Source organism: Aplidium turbinatum, chromosome 8 (assembly GCF_918807975.1).
Source record: "Aplidium turbinatum chromosome 8, kaAplTurb1.1, whole genome shotgun sequence".
Taxonomy (NCBI): domain Eukaryota; kingdom Metazoa; phylum Chordata; class Ascidiacea; order Aplousobranchia; family Polyclinidae; genus Aplidium; species Aplidium turbinatum.
In genome coordinates, this window is record NC_137479.1 from 12,491,571 (window position 1) to 12,512,879 (window position 21,309).

The 21,309-nt window shown below is 37.6% G+C and overlaps 1 protein-coding gene across 1 annotated transcript; it reads right to left on the minus strand.

The window, feature by feature from the left end:
• Nucleotides 1–2,484: 2,484 nt before the first annotated feature.
• On the minus strand, nt 2,485–15,057 carry LOC145775787 (solute carrier organic anion transporter family member 4C1-like). The gene is made up of 11 exons (XM_082587155.1): nt 14,840–15,057; nt 9,735–9,998; nt 9,118–9,294; nt 8,658–8,763; nt 8,016–8,137; nt 7,508–7,768; nt 6,763–6,952; nt 6,377–6,551; nt 3,846–4,027; nt 3,238–3,443; nt 2,485–2,899 (listed from the first exon to the last, which is right to left on the minus strand). The coding sequence occupies exons 1-11, from the start codon at nt 14,973–14,975 to the stop codon at nt 2,742–2,744; spliced, it is 1,977 nt and encodes a 658-aa protein (XP_082443281.1). The 5' UTR covers nt 14,976–15,057; the 3' UTR covers nt 2,485–2,741.
• Nucleotides 15,058–21,309: the final 6,252 nt, after the last annotated feature.

Consider the following 21,309-nt stretch of genomic DNA (forward strand, 5'->3'; position numbering starts at 1 on the left):
GGCAGAAAACTGTCACACCCATCACACTGAATAAATGTGTTTGCTTTTTTGTTTTGTTTCCAGTAGGCTACCCATAGGCTTCGTTGTGATGGTCAGAAATGAATAAAAACAAACTGAACTGAGTTCCGGTAAATTGTTTTGGGTTCGTTTAATCTAAGCTTTTCAATAAATATCACAAATGTATATTTCGCATTGTTCGTCATTTTAATAGCAAGGGGTCGCGAAAAATTTTAGGAGATTAAAAGGGGTCGCGAGCAAAAAAGTTTGGGAAGCCCTGGCCTAAATGATTTTACAAATTTTCACATTTCCTCAATTCAGATAAAAAAGTAGGCTACGTTTTATTTACGGACATTACGGTACGGTAGCTATATCCATAGTATTGAAAACAAAATGCAAAACGTCATGGTAAACTGAAAAAGAACAACCTCTTAGTGTACGGCGTTGTATCTTTATCTGGAACCGTTTGAAACTTGTGTCGATTTAACAGATTTATTATAAGTAGTTTTCTGCAAAATACATTTTTGAGTCGCGCAACCACTTTTTGTTGTCTCAGCTTGGTGGTTTGACTACATTTGCAAATTTGCTTAACCGGCAACGATCTTATTTTCCCATGGCTATACTTGAATGTCACAGTTGAGAAATCTGCTCGGTTTTCATACAATTTTAAAAATGTTTAAGTTTGCTTACTGAAATTTTAATTTGCATCGTATGACGTATACCATAGTTGCAGTGTTATTGTGTGCACTGTAGCCTCCAAAGTATTTGCGAAATGTTTGCTGATTTACTCAACTGGATTATTGGAATCGACCTATAAACTATAAGTTGGCAAAAACTTTTCAATCTGTTTGAAAAGATTTGCAAAAATCTTTGCAAGCTTTATCATGTTGAAAGTGACGGAGACTGTGTGATCGTATTTTCGGTTGAATTATTTAGTTTTACTTGACTGCATCCAGTGAGCGTGACTGTTTGATGATGCTGATGCTTGTTTTAGTACTTTTTTAGTAGCCTACAAGTCGATGGTTTGGCCTTGTGGTCTATTGACTCAAAAAAGTTGAGAAATCCTGGATAAACAGTAGAACTGCCAGACGTCTTCAAGCGCCAAGGATTGTCCTTGAATTTGCAATCAAAACTGGAAACGTCTTTAATGTCCATTAAATCCAATTGGAATCACTTATTGTTTTTGAGCATTCCTAGCATAGGCTACTTAAAATTCTTATATCATGTGCAACAGCAGGATGGGTGGGTTGCATAGCAAGAGATTAGGGCACGAGTATAGCGCGAAAGGTTCGACGTCACTCAAAAGTATGCTGCCCTGTCTTTGGCAAGACACCTTTGTAGCATTCAGTAAAGTGGACGCAAAGATTGGCTTTCTTGCTTTTAATCTACGGTATATCTTCAAACCACCATCAGACGTAATCCAGCTCATTTGGAACGCATTCTGGCGCCTCCGATAAGTACCGTTGACAGAGGTCCAGAAAGTACTTTTGGATCCGGGGCCAGGATAATATTAGGGAACCGTAATCTTTCAATGGGGCTGGGAACATGAAGAAATCACCGCGTATTCTTTTGATATAGAATGCTTTTTTAGAAGTGTTTTGATATGGACCCCGACCATCTTGTTGGTACCGGGACAAAATTATTCTCTCAACGGCCCTGCCTTAATACAACAGCACAAAGGTGAGGACAAAGATTTGGCTTCTTCACCTTCCCTTCGATTTGTTCCAAAATGTTTAAACTACCTGGCGTAAGCTAACCTCACTGAAGATCATCTCCAGGCGCCTTTGATTCTTGAAAAAAAGGGGGTTGCATCTACAAGCATCTGTCAGATTGTCCAATGAAACAAGAGCAGAATCCTCAAAGAATACAAACTGATTTAAATAGGTTCAACAAGTTAAAACAAATAGATCAGCAACGTCTCAAGAACATGCAGCTGCACACAAAGTAAAAATTACATCACTTTAATACTGGTTTCATGATCTGGAAAAAATGCTTAATAAGACATTAATAAATACTAACTGCAGACAAAGGCCAACTGTTTCTATCTAAGGAACATTTTCAATGCAGTGAAAAAAGTTGATTTTTAATTGCTTTAGGTTTTCATTTTCTGCGTTCAGCACCTTGGAGTATGAGGAAGTCGGATGTAGATTGTGCATTTTTTAATTAGGCTACTCCATCTTAGTTCTACAAGTGTTTAGTAGCCTATCCATTCTTGCAATATTTTAAAGCTATTTCAAATACTTTTCTTCTTTTTCTCTCAAAATTCTTTTTTTTAATTTCGTTTTGTTTTGAATTATTTTTTTTTGCAAAGAACTTCGTTTCTTTTTGACTCTCATCTAATATGGATTAGCTCCAGCTAGCACCAAGCTATTTAATAGAGAACATCTTCTTCTTGGACATAATTCAAGCTGAAAACTGTTCTATCCTGCACAGGTGTCTATTCCATCGGTTACCATTGACTTTATGTCGGTTAAACATCACCAAATGTCGGTTAGTACAAAAATGTATTCACTTGTCCACAGTGTTGCTTATGCAGTCTGCAATTGATACCTGACAGAAGTACAACACATAACCCAGACAGCAAAACCGGTCATTTTACACTGATTCTAACGTATGCAGACGTTAGATCAATATAAATATGATGAGTTTAGATGTCTGGGAGGCTGCTTTTGTATCAACGCAATATGGATTACAACGTTAGACTCGGGTAAAAAATAAAAACTGCTATGCTTTGAGGTGCAAGGTTAGTGTTCTGCTGCTTCAATGTCAGTAAAGGCTTCGTTGTCGCACTGTTGCAGTTCCTTCGTTTTTGATTTTTTGAAATCTTTACTGTCATCTGGCGGGTTGTATACAAATAGCATCAATCCATATGCGATGCCCGCAAGCAAGTTTCCAACTAATGCTGAAAAAAAGTGAATAAAACTGAAATAATAATTTTTTTGACAGAAATACTTCAAGTCAAAACCTTCTCTTTATTGCATTCTATCAAGCCAAGAACAAGTTGATCTACAGACGAATAAGAATCCTCATTTGATGCAGGAAACGAATAAACTAAAATTCGAATTTTAATTTGCCACAAAATATTCTTCAAGTAATTTGATTGCAAACGTACTATGCCAGTCGACATTGCTACAACAATACCAGCAATAAGAGCTTTTTTTTTTATGAAAAAAGCATTTAGACTAAATAATCACGATTTACATTTATTCCTACATAATGTAATACGAAGCACATACTTACCAAGAATTAAAAAAGTGATAGCCATGCTGTCGCTATCGTAAATCCAACAGGAACCATTGCTGCCGTCACAGCGACGAGTTTGCCACAAAATACAAGTGTCATCAATGAACTTCCCGAATAGAATTGGACCGGGAATGGTTCCTAAGGCACGAAAGAACAACCACGCCAGCCCCACCGCAAAGGCCCGAAGTGGTTCTGGAACGACTCTGGAAAAATAGAATGTGACTTCGGTATTTACAATGTTTCTATTTCAAATTCAGAAGTCATGTATTCAATGTATTCAGAAGTCATGAGACGATCTTTCTGAGGTAATCCTTGTGGGCTAGCAATATAGCAGTGATACAATGGTTGGGTTGTCTTGGAACAAGTAGGCTACGCACAAAGAAAAACACACTGCAAACAAAACTACTGAATTCTCTGCCCACTATTTCACGTGTAATGGACCGCGGTTACGTCAAAGCAGGGTTCTCAACCGAAGCCGTGCAGCTTTAAGCACAATGAGTTACGTTTATAACTGAAAGCCGAAACAGTATTAAAAATAGGCCAATGGTACAGTACGTAACGAAAAATAAGTATAGCCTACGCCGTGCACCAAGCCATAAACTAACCTGAAAGTAATTACTGTCGCAGCGGTGTGCGACTGAAATACGAAGAAAGCTACCAGGAATATGATTGGAAGAAAAATCTTTAAATTGGAACATGGCTGGGAACAAAACCCCGGTTGGATATAGGAACTAATGTTGGCATTTGGACCCAAATTTTCTTTGATACATTCACAATCATCATATATCTATGAAAGTAGAACAAAGGTTAATGTCACAGCGTAGCTACTCAGTTGTCATTTAAGATTGGAGCCATAAATAGCTGCTTTCTAGATTCCATAAATTTAGCATCACTTTTAGAGCACAAAATCTTTGCTTTTGGTACGTAAGTCACTAATGATTTGTTGAATTAGTTGTACAACAGTTGTTGCAGTGATCGTCAATCGTTATATATTGATTAGTTGGCAATCTGTTTTCAAAGTAGAATTATTTTGGTCCAACTGTATAATAAGGATGTTGTCTAACTTTACAGAGAAAAGAGTGACGTCATTGAGGTTTGCTTAAAAAATTCCTGCAAGCTTGACGGATATCAGAATTGATGAAATTCTTCTACCGCATTAGGCTTAAAAAAAATTGTGAAAAAGCTTGAAGGCAGCCACGAGGAATGCCCGCTGCAACAAATCAGTGCCCAGCTGTTGGTTCAATGACTGTCAACGTTAAATCAAAGTGCAAACGATCAAAAGTGCTTGCTGGTATGGCTTCCTAATAAGTCTGCCCTTAGGCATTTTATAACAATGTAATAAATTCGATGCTATACTACTACGATCAATGATAAACGATGTTGAGAATTGCTACAAAAGTTTATTTTAATATTTGGGTTATTTTGCTTAGTCATAATGACACACTGTAAAATAAAGCCTTGAAACCACGTGACGTGATCGGAAATAGCAACTCTTCATATTGTTGTAAATTCAATCACTAAACTATCCGATTTTGTATTAAATAACGTGACTACGCTATATACACTGTTAATATACAGTATACTTGCAATTACAGTATGATTGTCATAACCTGATTTTCACATGCTTAAAAAAGAATTTGAAGCCAAACTCGTTCGTTGAAAATGAGGAACTATGGCTGTGTTATTCTCCTGTTGAGCTGTTTTATTAATCATTCGAAATTTCCACCAAGTCAAAAAAACAGATTTATCACGAGCGGAAAACGTATGTGTTGCAAACGGCTAAGTTTGGATGTAAATCGCCGTGTGATGTCATAAATCATGACACCACTGGAAACAACCAACAACAAAACTAATAACTTTAGCTAATTTTGCTACATGTTAGTTAAAAATTACAAAAGAAAATGGAAAAGTTTTTGAAACTTCGCAAATTAAAATATGATTTACTTCCATTGTAAAATATAACACTTTTGTCTTCCAAACACTTTTAGTGGGGATACATGGCAATGTAGATGGTATTGCCGTAAGAATTGTAATGTACACAAACGGCTGATTTGACAGAGTTAGGCTGCATGAAATAACACCAGCGCCAAGCTAATAGGCCAACATTCAAGCTGCAAGTGAGACTCAAACTAGCAAATTAGGCAAATTATTTGGTGGAGTATGGTGCTCTTGTTTCTGTCAGGAGTGACTTCAGTCACTGTCGATTCGTTATGCACATGGCCTTCTAAAGTAAAACTTTTAAACAATCGCCAAGTAATGAGATAATATGAGTAGCTTAAAACGTAGGATAAACTTTTAATCAAACCTTTGTCAATAAACGTTTGAAAAATGTTGACTTTGGCTTATCCGATACACCCGCAAAAGCTATGGTAGCCTAATATTTCTTAACGTGTTGCAAGTTAAAACATACTCATTGGCTTGATTTGAGAGATGATATTACAGGTGTTTAACCTCAGTAGTCCAGCCATCAAAACGTTTAGCACTCACTGGTAGAATTCTTTAGAAACAATTGGCTTTGATAAAACAGAATGTAATGGCATTTTGTTCTACAAAAGAGGTTTTGAAATAAAACGAAAACCACACTTCAACCAAAAAGTAAATTCCAAGTGCAACAGAACGAAATGAAGACAAAAGGAAAAGTACGTTAACTTTATTTTTTCAGAAAAGTTTTAAAATGTTTTGTCTTGAACATTCGTAAGTCTAACCATTTAGTAATTTTTTGCAGAACGTGGCACATAAGACGACCAGCTTTGGGGCAATTTCTGCTTAATTTCGCTTGTTTTATTTTCGTTGCAAGCGCAATGAAGCGACGTTCGAAACAAAATTAAACAAAACCCTTCATCAAAAAGTTATTTTGGAAAAACAGGGACACTTTCCTTGAACAGCCTCACGAACTAGTAACCTATATCGAGCGCATCGCTAAATACACGTGATGATACAACAAGGTTTAGTAAGACTGTTTTTAAAATAACAAATTCAACCATGACCGTACAAGCCATGATTCAACAGTCACGAGAATGAGCTTCAAAGTTCCTTTTTGTGAAAAAGTGTGTAACTTGATCATTTTTATGTGAAATAACGTTATTTAACGTTAAATAAACCGACTTTTAGCTATTGATATGGCAGGCCAACATACCTTCTCGCCAGGATTGCTTTTGTCCTCACGGGCAGTTAAGCAACCTGCGTGACACGGCGAAAAATATGTTAACTGGTCAGCTCCGCAAGAAGGGACATAGAATTCCTCTTGACAGCTACAATTAACGTTGCATGGAGATATCAAACTTCTCTCGTTTCCTAAGCTCTCTCCGGTTCTGAAATAGAAAAGAATTGTATCAAGATTCATCACCATGTTTTCTTGATTTTTGTACTTTTAATCTGGAAAGTAAAACAAATCTACTTTTTTCGTTACGTATATAAACTAAATGATCTTATTGCTACACTGGCTATTACATCTCAAACGATTTAAGCTTTGACCTAAAAAGTTTGTGTTATAGATTTGAGTCCTACAAACTCATGAGCTACCTATAATGCGATATTATTCCGGCTACTTTGGCGTTGTCGCAGTTCAGTAACAAACCAGGCGTCAAAGCTGCAACGATAAAGCAGCACACCATGCTGTATATCATTATTTGAAAAGTTTTCCATTTGTACTTTGATATAACAATTCCTCCAACCAAATGACCACCAGCAGCAGCAGGAACAAGCACAGCACCTAAAAACCAAAGATTTTAATCAGCACTACAACTTTGGCGGTCAATGTATATAAAGCACGTAGCTTGTTTAAATAAGTTATAATTGCAGCTTATGCTTAGTAAACGAAATTAAAGTTTTGTTTTTGTGATTGAGAACATGAGCAAGACCATTAACATACTAAAGTTGGAGAAAAACATTCCAGTGTATCATAAGCTTTTATCCATAAATATTTCATCATTAGGCTTACATGAAAATGCTCTATTTTATAATAGAAAGAGTTAAAAAAATGTGTTGATACACACAGACAACAATAGGAAAAATTTGACGTCATGCAAGAGCCACATATTCAATGCACATTCATCACTTGGCCTATACTGAAATTACAAACAATATCGTTGGTAAGGAAATCATGTTTAGTCAAATACTTGTCAATGAATAAAACTTCAGGTCACCGTCTACGTTGTATGGAGCTAAGCTAAAAAATCCATTTACGGTGCATCCACCAGACGCTGTAGCCTACGTCAGCAGGCAATAGTTGAAATATCAAAGTTCACAATTTGCAAACCAAGCCTACCTGCAATTATTGCTGCTTGCCCAGCTGTCTCGTTAAACTCGTTTTCAACATACTTCGCTAAAAATGAGGTTGCTCCGGCTACAGTGCCACCTGACAAGCAACCGGCAAATAGCATCAGAACAAAGACTGGATTCTTCATCAAAGTTACGACAGCGGCTGGAAAATTTTGAAGTGTATTATGTTCCCCAAGAGTCTTCACTGTTTCCATGTCACCTGACACATGAGCCTCGGAAATCCGCTCTGCCCTGTTTTGGGCCGTTCCTTGAAAACGAATCATATTTGTCACTTTGTAAACATCAAAAAGGCATAGGAAATATAGCCTACTGCAGAATGTACAATTTTACTATTAATTTTCAAAAACGTCGAAATACACTATCGGTGGATGAAAAATACAACTGCATGTTACATATAATTGGTTTAGGACTATAATATAACCCACTTCGTATACAGTACAGTAGTTGCATTTGATTCTAATGTATCATAATTGTTCTTGTAAAAATTATGGTACCTGGCAATTGCTTAGGAAACCCGAAAAAGGGTAGAATTGTGCTCCAACAAAACGCCATCATGACTAAAGGTCCAACCCACCACGCACCAACCCATCCCGAATCGGTTGAGTCAAGTCCAATGCTAAATATGACATATACTAAAACATTATACTGTAGAGGTCTGCGTAATAAACATCAAATGCATATAGCATGCGTTGCGCAAACGCACACCCCGAGAAACGAGCCAGCCCCGGGTGATCTTGCGTTAGACGCATAACCACTGAGCTAACGGGCGGACGCATAGTTTTTATGAGAGAGTGATGTAGAATAAGTGTTGGTCTAGAGAAGTAGATTGCTTTTCTACCTTCAGCCAGCTGTAAAATGTATACTTTTGCTTTCAAGGTAGTCGTGGTACCTTCTAGCAAGAAGAGATCACACAGTTAGTCATAAATTGTATCAAGTGTTTCTTGTACAATTTTAGAAATTTTTTTTACCTGAAGACATGTTGGTTTTGCCATGAAGTGAACATTTAACTTTCTGTACCAAACGACAACCTATCTTTGAAAAGTTTTAAGAGATTCAGCAACCTCAACATTACAAATATGTTGATTGTTTTCATAGCAAGATTACAGGCTATTATACTGTATAAAGCTATAATGCACCTGCTAACATCGACCTTGTCGAAGTCTACATAGAAATTAGATAAAAGAGCCCCTCCGCAAGTAAATCCAATCACTGGACCAAAAAGAGCACAGGCATTTGCTAAACCTGAAAAAAAATACAACATAATAGCAGCGGACCAAGGAACAAATTGTGCCCTGTCAGTTATCTCAGTTTGGAAAGCTGCAACAGTATAATAATGGTATTAGCATCGTTAATACAAACGGGTGAATCAAAAACACTTTAAGATGCATAAGTTAAAAAACATGACAAGCCTAATTTAAATATCTGCAAGTCGTTTAATCAGAACATCCATGTGTAGGCTATCAAGTTGATTTTGGCATCATCAATAAACAGATTAGAAACAAATTGCTCAATACGCTATTTATTGAAGTTTGTTCTCGAATATTTGACGCAACTGGTTAGAAGCATGCCCGAATCTACAAAAAATTTTCAACATACCAATGTAAATAGGTGCCTGGTTCTTCGAAACACTGCCTTCGATAAACGTTATCCCGAGAGTATAAAGAGGTGTTGCCCCAAACCCCATCAGCAGTTGGCCAAGCAACAAAATATATAAATTGTAGTGCAAATTTTCCTCCGCCAAAGTACAGTCTTTCCTGTCACTTGTACAGACGTCTGAAGAATTCCAAAATCAACATCTATGTCAGTTTTGACAATAAAAGTTCTATTGAACTTTATCACGAAATCTTTTGAATAAACTCGTCACTACTTTTTTACTAAATTTAATTTCTGTGCAAAATATAATACAAACAAATTTCTTCATATTGTAGCTAGCCAAGTCTGCTGGAATTGGAACGAGTGATTTGCTCTTCAAAGCTTGTAACTAGACTTAGGCTATCACAGAAAGTGCATCAACAAATACATTTAGTGAGATTGCTAACCCAACCTACTATAGAGCAATGATGCATCGTTTATGTTTGTGAAATAAGCATCTAAGCAAAAGCAGCAAAAACACACGGTATTTTGGTAAGCTGTTTAAATGTTTTCAAGCAATGAGCTAATTAGCCTAAGCTACATCTACAGCCTATTACGCTACTATGCATACTATATAGGACCTGAAACTGAAACACCGAAGTCATAGAGTGGTGATGTAAAATGGGGTAAAGCGTACACCAAAGCTCCTAATCCAAACGAGGCAGCTCCTAAGGCAACAAGACGAGGTACGTGGGATTTGGCACCAAAATAAGTCACAAATACAGTGATGAGGCAAAAAGCGATGTCATAGGATACAACCACAAAGGCTGATTCGGAGCTATCCAGTCCAAACCGTCTCTCAAGGGCTGAAATGTTAGTGTTAGTGATTCCGCCGATCATCGACCCTGCAAAATAATCACCTTTTAAATACATATTGTCTTTTGTAGTATTAGAGAAAAACAGTAACGTAGTTAAAGATAAAATTTTAGAGGAGAAAAATCAACTGTTGAGGGGGAAACATTATATTTGAAATAAAAAATTTGTTTAAAAATATAGCCACTGAATGCAGTCAAGCATTTGTGATGCGTCATTTGACATGCAGTGCAATGTAATTGAAACGTTGTAATAGCATCAAAAACTCATTTCTCACGGGCTAAGATAACAATTTTGGGGGCGATTGCTCTCCCAAGACCCCGTGGCTACGTCCCTGGAGCAGAAGAGCAAGTAAAGATAACAGGATATTCTAGAGAGAAAAACATGGGGCAAAGACAGTTCACACGACAATCTACTGAAAGGAAAAGAGCATTGATACAAACGCCATTTCATTAACATTCTATAAGAACAAAATGACACGAAACTATACTCTTTCTTCACAACAGTAAGCTCGTCTTTGATAATACAGTACTTCGTTTAGGTAAATTTTGAAGGAAAATAATTTTCGTCATACTATCGTTTCGTTAAAATGTCCTTCAATAAACTGTCTTGGTCTTGTTATAGAAAAGCCTTGTCTTAATAAATTCACTGACCATATTATTGAGGTACCGTGCAGGTTAAGTCAAAATGAAGTCATGTTTTTTTGTATTAAACTTACAATAGAGAAGTTGGCCTTTGCATCGTAGCAGGTACCCGCATCCAGAAGGTTTTTACATTCATTTTTTTTGTACGTTGGTTTAGTTGTAGGCTAATGTACTGTATACAGTGTTGGGCGCGATAACTCATTTTTCAGTTAAGCGATAACGATAATCGATAAACGAAAAATGCCTAAAGCGATAACGATAAACGATAAATCAAAAAAAAGTTAAGCGATAACGATAAACGATAAATTATCGCCGATAATGTCCGATAACGATAATTTTTTTTTCTTGATTAGCGCTGTCCCATCCCTTGCAGCACGAACTGTTTTCATCAACATGACGAAAATTCGAACATAATATACTGTAAAGGGACAAAAGTTTTGTAGTTATGCATGAATAGAATCGCAACAGCGGCAGTAGGTATCGAATCTTCAACCTCTTGATCCAGAATCAAACCACTGAGGTAACCGCCGTGCTTATAATTATACCTTCAGATACCAGTTGGATGCTTTTATCAAAATACCATAAATAATTCCAAACTTATTTGTATTTTGCTTTCTGCTTAAAGGGCTGTTTAGGCTACCGTACAGCAAAGTCAGCAATAATTGAAAAAAATCCAAAAAACGCAAAATGCTTGAAAATTTATCAGTAATCTTAAGTGTTATTGGTAGTAAAAATGTGCATACTGTGAAATCCATCAAGCTTGTTAAATTAGTCGTGTTTGTTTAAGAACAATAACATAATTATCGTAAATTACTGATAATTTCAGATAATTTTTTTTTGTTTTCTTTGTGAACACCACCATTAAAGCAATGGCAGAACGCTGAGTTGTTAAGATAAGAATTACAATATATAGGCAATGTATTAGTGGGAATAAAAATATATGATTGAGGTAGGCTATGTTGCATAGGTAAATGAAAAAGGTTATACTGTTGTTCCCGACAATTTTCACCAAATCAAACGTCATATAAAAACCGTTCGTCTACTGAATATTACGTCATGGAAATTCCTAAAGCATGTGCCAAAATTGCACCATCGTTCATAAGACCTGTTTGGACCTGTTTGGGCCTGTTTAAACAGGAAATATTACATCAGCTTAAACACCTGTTGGAATGACTTCATAATTGTCTTTCATTTATTGCGTCACAGTTACTTTCTACGTGAATTTGAGATATTGATATCTATTCTGGTCATTTGTAAAATGATTGTTTGAAAGTTGGCCGCACATTTAACTGTTGGCTTAGTGCTTGCTAGCTGGACAAAAGTTCCGTCTTTTATCCAAGTAATCTGTTGTGTAGTGACAGTTTAAGTGGTGTACGCGTTGCACCCCCTCGTTTTTGGTAGCCGTGGGCTAATTTTTACAGAAATACACTGTTTGAAAAGAAGTTCCAGTGTGTGTTTCTTCGGTCATTATATGCAGACGAAAGGATCCGGGAACTTTAAGTTACAATTTTCCCACGAAGAAATTATGGTTTACCGCTGTGACCAACTGTATTTAGCATAACTTTACCACGCAACTCGATGCGCCTATTATCATGCAAAAACTACTACAAGATGCAAAAACTGTGATGTCGGTCTGCATGTCAAATGCTTCAAGCAATATCATATTCCGCAATGACTTGTTTCAGTGATGTTGTGTTACTTTGCTACTTTTCATCTTCATATTTTTTGAACTTTCATTTCAATAAAATGCTTGATGACAATAATGACATGACAAGACATGAACAAGACATTTCCCATTTATCACTTTGAGCGATAAGTAAAATGTAATAACGCTTAAGCATTACGCACAAGAAACTTGTGAAATTTGATAACGGATTTTCCTAGCGTCTTATAGGACGGCTTTTTTCTCAAAAAGTACAAACACAATTAGGAAAAAAATAATTGTGATATATTTTTTAGGTCGTAATTATGCAATATTTAAGTTTTCCGAATTTTTTTTTGAGTAGGCCCTACTTTCACTTTCGGCACAAATGGGTTAACTTTTTAAGTTAAATGGCACTTACGCATTTGGTTATTATTTTTGGATTAAAGTTAGCCTATATCGCCAAGCTAGAAAAGATCAATCTTACAGTCTATAACCGATCTTGTGTTGTTATTGTGTATGAATTTTGTCTTTTAAACTGAGTTTGTGACGTAAGTTTGTGACCACTTGCCAATTTCTTTCGCTTCGCTTCAAAGGAATCTGTACCGCCTGTGCGCTTACATTTTAATTGTAAAATTTCCTCGCGATTGCTGATTGCAGCAAAACAACAATAAGAGACTTGTTGCATGCATTTCATTGCATTGCAATTTGCAACTCTAAAAATTATTGTGTTGTCAGGGCCGTTGCTGCAGGGGGGCGTGCCCCCTCCCCTGACAACGACCTGTGCACACACACTTCAGGCACTGAAAAAGAACTGGTTTTAATTTTAGTTTCATTAACTAGGTGGCTAGTAAAAACATTACTTTTCATGGTCTTTCCACTTGTGTATTGATCCAAAATAAAATTTATCGGCGATTAATTATCGGCGATAATCAAATATTGCCTTTGGCGATAACGATAAACGATAACTGAAAAAATAATTGAGCGATAACGATAAGCGATAAAAATTTATCGCCGATAATTATCGCCGATAAATTATCGCCGATGATGCCCATCACTGACTGTATACATGTAGGTCTGTACTTAGGTCACCAAAAATCCTAGGCTCTAACCTATCCATATCATAATTCTGTGCTTTGCTCATAATTCATAATTTGCAGCACATGCTGATTGTTTCATTTATCAAACGTATTATGGTATGACTTGGTTACAGATGTTATGTTAAAATGATTTAATGATGAACTATAACTTGGTTTAAAATATATGCAACAGTCTTTGACGGTGCGCTTTTGAAAAAGTTGATTACTCAATCAAAAAGATTTGCATAGTTGCATCATAAAGCCGCTTTAGTGGTTTTCAAGCAAGCTTCCGTTTTAATATTTGACATAGACATCGGCCCAAGCTATGTCAAATCACGTAAAGCCTGACCTGAAATGTGTAACAAAGCATTTGACGTCTTTAAGTATTTTTGAAAATGAAAGACGTGCCGTAACAAATGTGTTAGGAAATTAAGGCATTTTCAATCAGGAATATATTGTTTCAAGTGATCGTAAGATATTTTGTTAGTTTCGTTTCGAATTAAGTTTTAATTGCGTTAATTTTAAGCTTGGTTGGTTGGTTTCAAGTCTATGTAAAGAATTTTGTTTTATTTCTTTTAAAAATAAAAACGAAATTAACCTCAATTTGAAACGAAAGGAAACAAAGTTTTCGAAAGCAGCGAACTCAACGAAATTGGAAGTGAGTGTCCTTGAGCGATATTCGTTTAAGAATTGACCCATTAGCCTATTTAGATTTAGAAGTATTCAAAGCAAACATTTTCGACAATTTTTTACTTGGGATTTCTTTGCATTGGTTGCGTTTTAAACTTACTTTTCTTGCAAACAATTTCATTTCAGTATCATAGTTTCAACCGCATTATAGTTTCATATTGTAACATATCGACCAAATAATAAATCGCTTCGAATAGCCATAATGCAAATGTTATAATAAAATACCTAGCTAAAAATGAGCACCATGGTGCAGATATTTTTTATTACTTCACAAATTCAGCATTCAGCTGCTTCCATGGCAGCATCAGGGCAAAACAGGCCGTTTGTGTCTACGCTACATTTGTGAAGTAAACAACGATCCTGCTGCCAGAAGCGAAACTCAACCTATTTTAACATCATTAGTGCGCACAGTTTCTTATTCTGATTTAGTTTCAAGGTCAAAGTTAGGCTTCCCTGCTTTGCAGAAAAAATTTCCATGAAGGATGTGTGGATTTAGTTCCTGCATTCAGTAAGTTCAATAAGCCATTAAACCCGATGTTTTGTTTACCACCCAAGTTTAAACTCTCGCATACTGTTGTTATATGTCGTGTTGTGATGTTTTTGATAAAAGCTTTTCGATCGCTAGTCGCGGTCATCGTTTGACAATTGACGCAGAATGACGTTTTCAAGTACAAATAGGTTTATCTTTCCAGTTGAAATTATAAGAACACATTAGTCTTTTGTACATTCGTTCAACCTTTGCAGATGTTTCCTCAATATAGATGTAGAAAAGGCTGACTGCTGCCTAGTTTTTTTAGGGCAAAACTAAATCGTCTTACCTGCGATGATGGCGAAGATGCAATACATAGCCAAAAAACCTTTCGCATTGTTGAAGCATTGCAAAAACTTGGGTGTGAAACAGAAAAATGTGTAATCTCCTTCTTCTGGCGCTCGTTCAATACTGTCTTTAGGCATTTTCTCACATCGGTCCAATTTCACTTAGTTTAAAAATACAAATTTTAATACACTTTTAGTCTTTACTCCAGTCACATTACTGATCTTCGTTGCTACAAATAAAATTGTGACCTAAATTAAAACTGTACAGAAATGTTTTTTGAAGTTTTTTAAATTTTATAAAAAAAAAAGTATGTACATAATAGCCTACATCTTTCCATTTTACAAAAGCTGTTAGTAATAAATACATAAAAAAGTATGAAATACTCATTGTTCCTCACCGCTCCAAAACTAAGTCATTACAGCCTTACTTGAAATAATACATACACTAAAGCTAAGTTTGTATTCCTTTGTGTGTCTTAAATCTAGCTTAACTTTTGGATGTTTCACGGCAAAGGTCGCGTGCTCTGCGGTATCCAAATGAAAAGAACACTGCTTTGTGGTTGCACGACACTTCGTTATTTACCACATAGCACCGTAATTTCGCACCTATGTCGCAACAATATTAAGCCACATTTCCACGGCCAGCAAACAGATGGCAACAAACTAAGTCTATGTGCTAAGGCAATAGCTTGTTATACTTTCCCTTCCGATTAGTTTATAGCCTACGTTCCTCAAAGTGCCTGAGGAGACAACTTTGGCAAAAAAAAAAAGTTTTTTCCCATATGATGCAAAACGCTGTCACTGTCTGTCGTAACTGGTTGTTTACAAGCATTCTATAGATGCTGTACAGTGTACAACTGTACATACAATAAATGCGATCAACGCTTTAAAAAGTGCCCAATGCCAAGCCAAAAAACAAGCAAAGCGAATTAAAGCAACTTTTATAGGTCTCTTTGCTACTCTCGTCAGAACCTAATAGCCTGTGTCACCTTCAAATTGTATGCTGTATATACGAGCAAGCCATTTTTTTATAGGATTACTACATTATTTTCTAATGCTTATTGAGCGATTTTAACAAAAGATCAACCTAAAGTTTCCGAAAATGACACAACAAAGTGGTTCACATGTCCACTTGCAGTGCGTAATATACATTTACTCCTCGTATTTGTGCTAACTGACATGCTACTACTGAAAGACACGCAAAATATTACATGTAGGTTTGCCAGCATTATACTGTACACACTCGTTGAGCTCTATTGCAACATTTTGGTATCCTTGGTTGCAATCGAGGCCAGGCAGTCATTTAATTAACAGTCCGTTTGAAACAGCAATGAAATGTTGCGCTATCGCGATGTAAGATATAACCAACATTGCGTCTTTTGTCATAGGATATGATTGTTTCCTGCTATTTATTATATCTCCAGTTACCCTTACTGCTGAGAAAATTATTAATTGCAAGTATATCAAGAATGTTGCTTTCAGTAGGCTAAACAACATTTCCAAGGCAAAAGCTATTTATACTTCCTATAGTTCATCTAGTGCACCTGCAATATCAAAGCAGTAACGGCTTAATTAAGGTTTTTAAGCGACAGCTTAAGTCGCAGCTTATCGCTGACGCGCAAGGCAAAAAAAAACACCACATTCACACTGCCATAAATATTCTCTCACGTCACGATGTGGTAGTTTGAACATGTGCAGCAGTGCTTCCATTATCGTGATATTATCGTTTCAGTTCCTTTGTTAAGTCATGCAGCGCTTTGCAGCGTCAAAATTTTGCTTTTATAAATCTATTGCTAAGTTAAGCTGTAGACCTTTTCCAACAAGCTAGAAAATTCAACTTTTTGTAATAATTGTGGATTTATCTTTGACCCGATAGTTTCATTTGTTGTCAAAAACTGTCCAATTGATCCGGTGCTGCATAAAGTGTGCAGAAATAAAAACTATTGTAAACTTTAAAACAGATCAATGTAAATACATTTTTCGAAATTCTAAAAGCAAAACATTGGAAAAGTCATCATTCTCCTGCGATCTATATCCTAATTTATTGCCATTGAAATTTTTCATTGAATATTGTGTGGCTTACCAGTAGTGTAAGCTACTTTTCCTTTGTAAGCAAAATCAGCAGGCCTGCTAATAGCCTACTTATTAAACATTTCACACTAATGTGGATTTTTTTTCTTGATCCGTGTAAAGATTGCTCTTGAACTCGTTTGAGGACTCCTTTCTATGCGGAGTTTTCTTTTAGAGTCAACATGGCAAGTGTTACGGCCAATCTCTGTACAAATCAAACGTCATATAAAACCGTTCAAGTCTACTGAATATTACGTCATGGAAGTTGCTAGAAAATGTGCCAAAATTGCACCATCGTTCATAGACTTGTGTCAAACTTGTTTGGACTTGTTTGGGCCTGTTTAAACAGGAAATATTTCATCAGCTTTAAACACCTGTTGGAATGACTTCATAATTGTCTTTCATTTATTGCGTCACAGTACTGCATACGTGAATTTGAGATATTGCTATCTATTCTGGTCATTCGTAAAATGATTGTTTGAAAGTTGGCCGCACATTTAACTGTTGGCTTAGTGCTTGCTAGCTGGACAAAGGTTCCGTCTTTTATCCAAGTAATCTGTTCTGTAGTGACAGTTTTCAGTGGTGTACGCGTTGCACCCCCTCGTTTTCGGTAGCCGTGGGCTAATTTTTACAGAAATACACTTTTTGAAAAGAAGTTCAAGTGTGTGTTTCTTCGGTCATTATATGCAGACGAAAGGATCCGGGAACTTTAAGTTACAATTTTCCCACGAAGAAATTATGGTTTACCGCTGTGACCATAAAAAATAAAAGACGGAGTTAGTTAGTTGGTAGGCCAAGAAGCACTTAGAAGCAAAAATAAAAGACGAAGTTAGTTAGTTGGTAGGCCAAGAAGCACTTAGAAGCAAAGAAATAATAAAAGAAGATCTTATTGGTTGGTAGTCTTAAGAAGCAAAGAAAATTAAAGACATTTCTTCTCGGTAGGCAACTGAAGAACTTTAAGCTAAAAAGTAAAGACATTTCTTCTCAGTTTGGTACAGAAGAAAAATAACTTTGACATTCATTGGCAAGAAAGAAGATTAAAGGCAATCCATCTGTGCTTGAAGATTCAAGTGGAAAAATCCAAGCAAGTTTTGTGGACGTTTGGACTTCACATACTCGTACAGCTACGGTATCGTGCATTTAAATTCTTTTTTGTATTTTTTACGGTCTTTGCAGTTAAGTTTTTTATAACTACTGTAATTTGTGTGTTTGTGTAACTTAATTTTTTAATTGTTAAATTTAGCCCTAACATTTAATATGTCTACACTCGGTGGTGACAGGGACTCGACCGCCGTCGACTCGACTGAGTTTAAGCCTGATGATGTTCTTTGCGGTCGGGCAGGCCATTCTGGGGAGGGACCCATTAACGATGAGGCTAAGTCAGTTCGAGAGGCCCGGCATCTTAGACGGGATATTTTGACTCAAATTGGGAAACTTTCTGTAGCCCTAGGTTCTTTGAGTGATAAGCAGGAACTGTTAATTTTTAGATCTAAGTTATCTACTTTAGAAGAGGAATTACGGCATTTCCATGCTCTTTTGAGTAAAATTGTTAACTCTGCAATCTTGGCAGAACTTCGTGATAGGGTAGATCCCGAATTTAACTCGTTAAAAAATAACTTCGAACAAAAAGAAAGTGAGTTCTCAGATAGGTTGGATGCTGACATACATCCTGAGGATAGCGCCTCAAATGTAAGCACTAGGATGTCTGAGAGCTCGTCACGGATAGTTGCACAAATTAACCTACAGTTAAGACGAGAGGAGCTCCAGATCCAAGCTGAGGCCGAAGCAAGAGCTGCTGAGGCCATCGCAAGAGCTGAAGCCATACGAGCTGAGGCTGCCGCGAGAGCTGAGGCCGACGCGAGAGCTGCTGAGGCCGCACGAGCAGAGGCTGCCGCGAGAGCTGAGGGCGAAGCGAGAGCTGCTGAGGCCGCCGCGAGAGCCGAAGCTAGAGCTGCTGAGTTCGCACTCAAAGACGCTCAGTTGAGGGCCGAACAACGTAAAGAGGTAGTTTTAGCTGAATATCGTTCTGAGTTGGGCTCCCGGCGTAGCTCTAGGAAGGGCTCTTCTAGGCATTCCAGAAGTGAACATCAATCACAGTTTAATTTACCTAACCTTTTCCAGACGCCTGTTCAATCCGTAAGTGGACCTGTACAATCCACATGTTTTCCAGCTGTTTCAGGAGGTCTCGGGGCCGCGGCTAAGGGTCTTCCGAAGGCTGTAGAGCCAAGGTCTGCAAATTACAACCGAACTCCTCCCCCAGAGCGTACAGGTCACGGGGCCGCCATTAGCAGTAATGCTTTGCCCCCTTCACAGTTTTCAGCGCCGCTAGTTTTTGATCGCCCAGCTACACGTAATTTGGGTGGTTGTGAGAGGCGTATTGCGTCTCCTGATTTTAACGTGTTTGAGGATCGTGATCGGGCTGTGCATGTGACTGAGCCCACTCAGCCCCTTAAGGGATATAGCTTGTCTTCTCCCGCTAAATCGAGTTCTCAACAGCAGGATTGCTTTTTTGAATACCAAAATAGTAGGACGTTCTTCGATAAGGCGGCCTTGATTGGTTACGATGGTAATAATATGCCATTTGTCTTCTTTAAAAATCGTGTTATGGCCTTGATGGCAGCTTCGCCCTTTAAGGGAACTCGTTTGACTTTGTTGCAAGCAGCTTGTGTTAGAACAGCTGCACAAACGATTGCTAATTTGGTTTCTGACACTCCTGGCTTGTCAGAGGAAGACAGGATAGAAATGTCGTTAGCTCGCTTGTCCCAACGTTTTGGAGTTCGTGGAGGTCTTTTCGCAGAACCAGAAATTAGAAAGTATCGCTATGGTAGCAAATTGACTTCTATCTCTTCCAGTGATTTGAAAGAGTTTAAAGATGAATTGTCGCAGTGTTTGCTTTACGCGCAAGCTTATGGTCAGCGTGATAAATTAGAAGGACGTTTTGTTTTGGATTTGGCTAAACGACTCCCGTTTGACGCTAAGCAGCGTTATCTTGACTTTTTAGGTGATCAGTATGGTAGCACTGAGGAACCTACTTTTCAGAGTTTGTTTGATTTTGTAGTACGGGAGGAAACGCGCAAGTCGACTGATTTTAGCATTATGCTAATGGGCGATTCTGGTGAGTCGCAGCATTTTAAAAAGTTTGGCAAAGGAAAATTGCCTTCATGTCCGGTTAGGCAGACGTCGGTAAAACCCCATGATAATGTGATTTCAGGGAGTTCGCAGTACTCGACTGCTGTTGGCGCACCGCGCGGCGGTGTGGCCAGACATAGTGACATACCGGCGTGTTTTTGTTGTTCGTCACGTGGTCAAGTTGAATATCATTTTTTGTCTAATTGTAAAGAATTTTTGCGCTTGACACCTAAAGATCGGAGAGATGTCATTGTGAAAGCTGGCAAATGCTTGAATTGTTTGCGCCAGCATATGGTTAGAGACTGTAATCATGCAAATAACTGTCGTAAGTGTGGACCTACCAACGATAGGAAACACTATTTTCTTCTGCATGATTTTTATGTGACGTCACGTGATTCTCTGGATTTGGTCGGTAAAGATGAGGCTGGTGCCAGAGTTCCTGTGCGTAATGTTAAGATTGGAAATGTTAAAGCAGCCTTTAACCGCGTTACTGCTGCTCGTGTTTTGAATCCAATGACTGGCAAATCGAAGTTGGTGTATTGTCAGCATGATCCTGGTTCGCAGTTGACCTTTGTTTCGAGTGACTTGGTGTGCGAACTTGGTCTTAAACCGTATGATAAAGCGTCGTTTAAAATGGATACTCTGGCTGGTCAGAAACCTACTTGTGCTGACCTTGTTAAACTCAACATCCAGTCGTTAGAGACTGATGAACTGTTTTGTGATATAACCTCGGTGGTTAACCCAGCTTGGGCTGACGATGTTAAAACTTTACCCCATAAACAAGATTTAAGTGGTTTCCGTCATTTTCATGACGTGAATATGTTTCATTTGAATGATTGTAGTACTGTAGATGTACTGATTGGCAACGACAACGCTTATTTGATGTGTGCAAAAGAAGAGCGTGTTGGTGACAATCGTAGTGAACCGCATGCTTTGCTCACTCCTCTCGGTTGGTTGGCTTGTGGTGGTAAGTCACCCTTAGTTGAAAGCGTTGCTAAAGTGTGCAGAGTGCAGACGTCTTCAGAGTCGGATGTCATCTCTGGCTTTCAGCGTAAAATTGAGTCTCGCGATATGGAAATAGCAGACTTGAATAAAGTCATTCAGGATTTGACTTTGCAAAATGAAACCTGTGAATTGTCTCGCAATGATATTTTGGCTAGAGAACTTGTCGAACCGAATATTGAGTTGAAAGATGGTCGATTTGAGATACCTGTTCCGTTGAAGGAAGATATTGATCTACCTAACAATTTTGTGTTGGCGTCAGATAGAGCTG

Coding starts and splice junctions, on each gene's coding strand:
- LOC145775787 (XM_082587155.1), bottom strand. CDS start 14,975: ATGCCTAAAGACAGTATTGAACGAGCGCCAGAAGAAGGAGATTACACA. Junction 9,999..14,839: donor CATCTTCGCCATCATCGCAG/GTAAGACGATTT, acceptor ATTATTTTGCAG/GGTCGATGATCGGCGGAATC. Junction 7,769..8,015: donor GTTTCCTAAGCAATTGCCAG/GTACCATAATTT, acceptor TTCGTTTTCAAG/GAACGGCCCAAAACAGGGCA.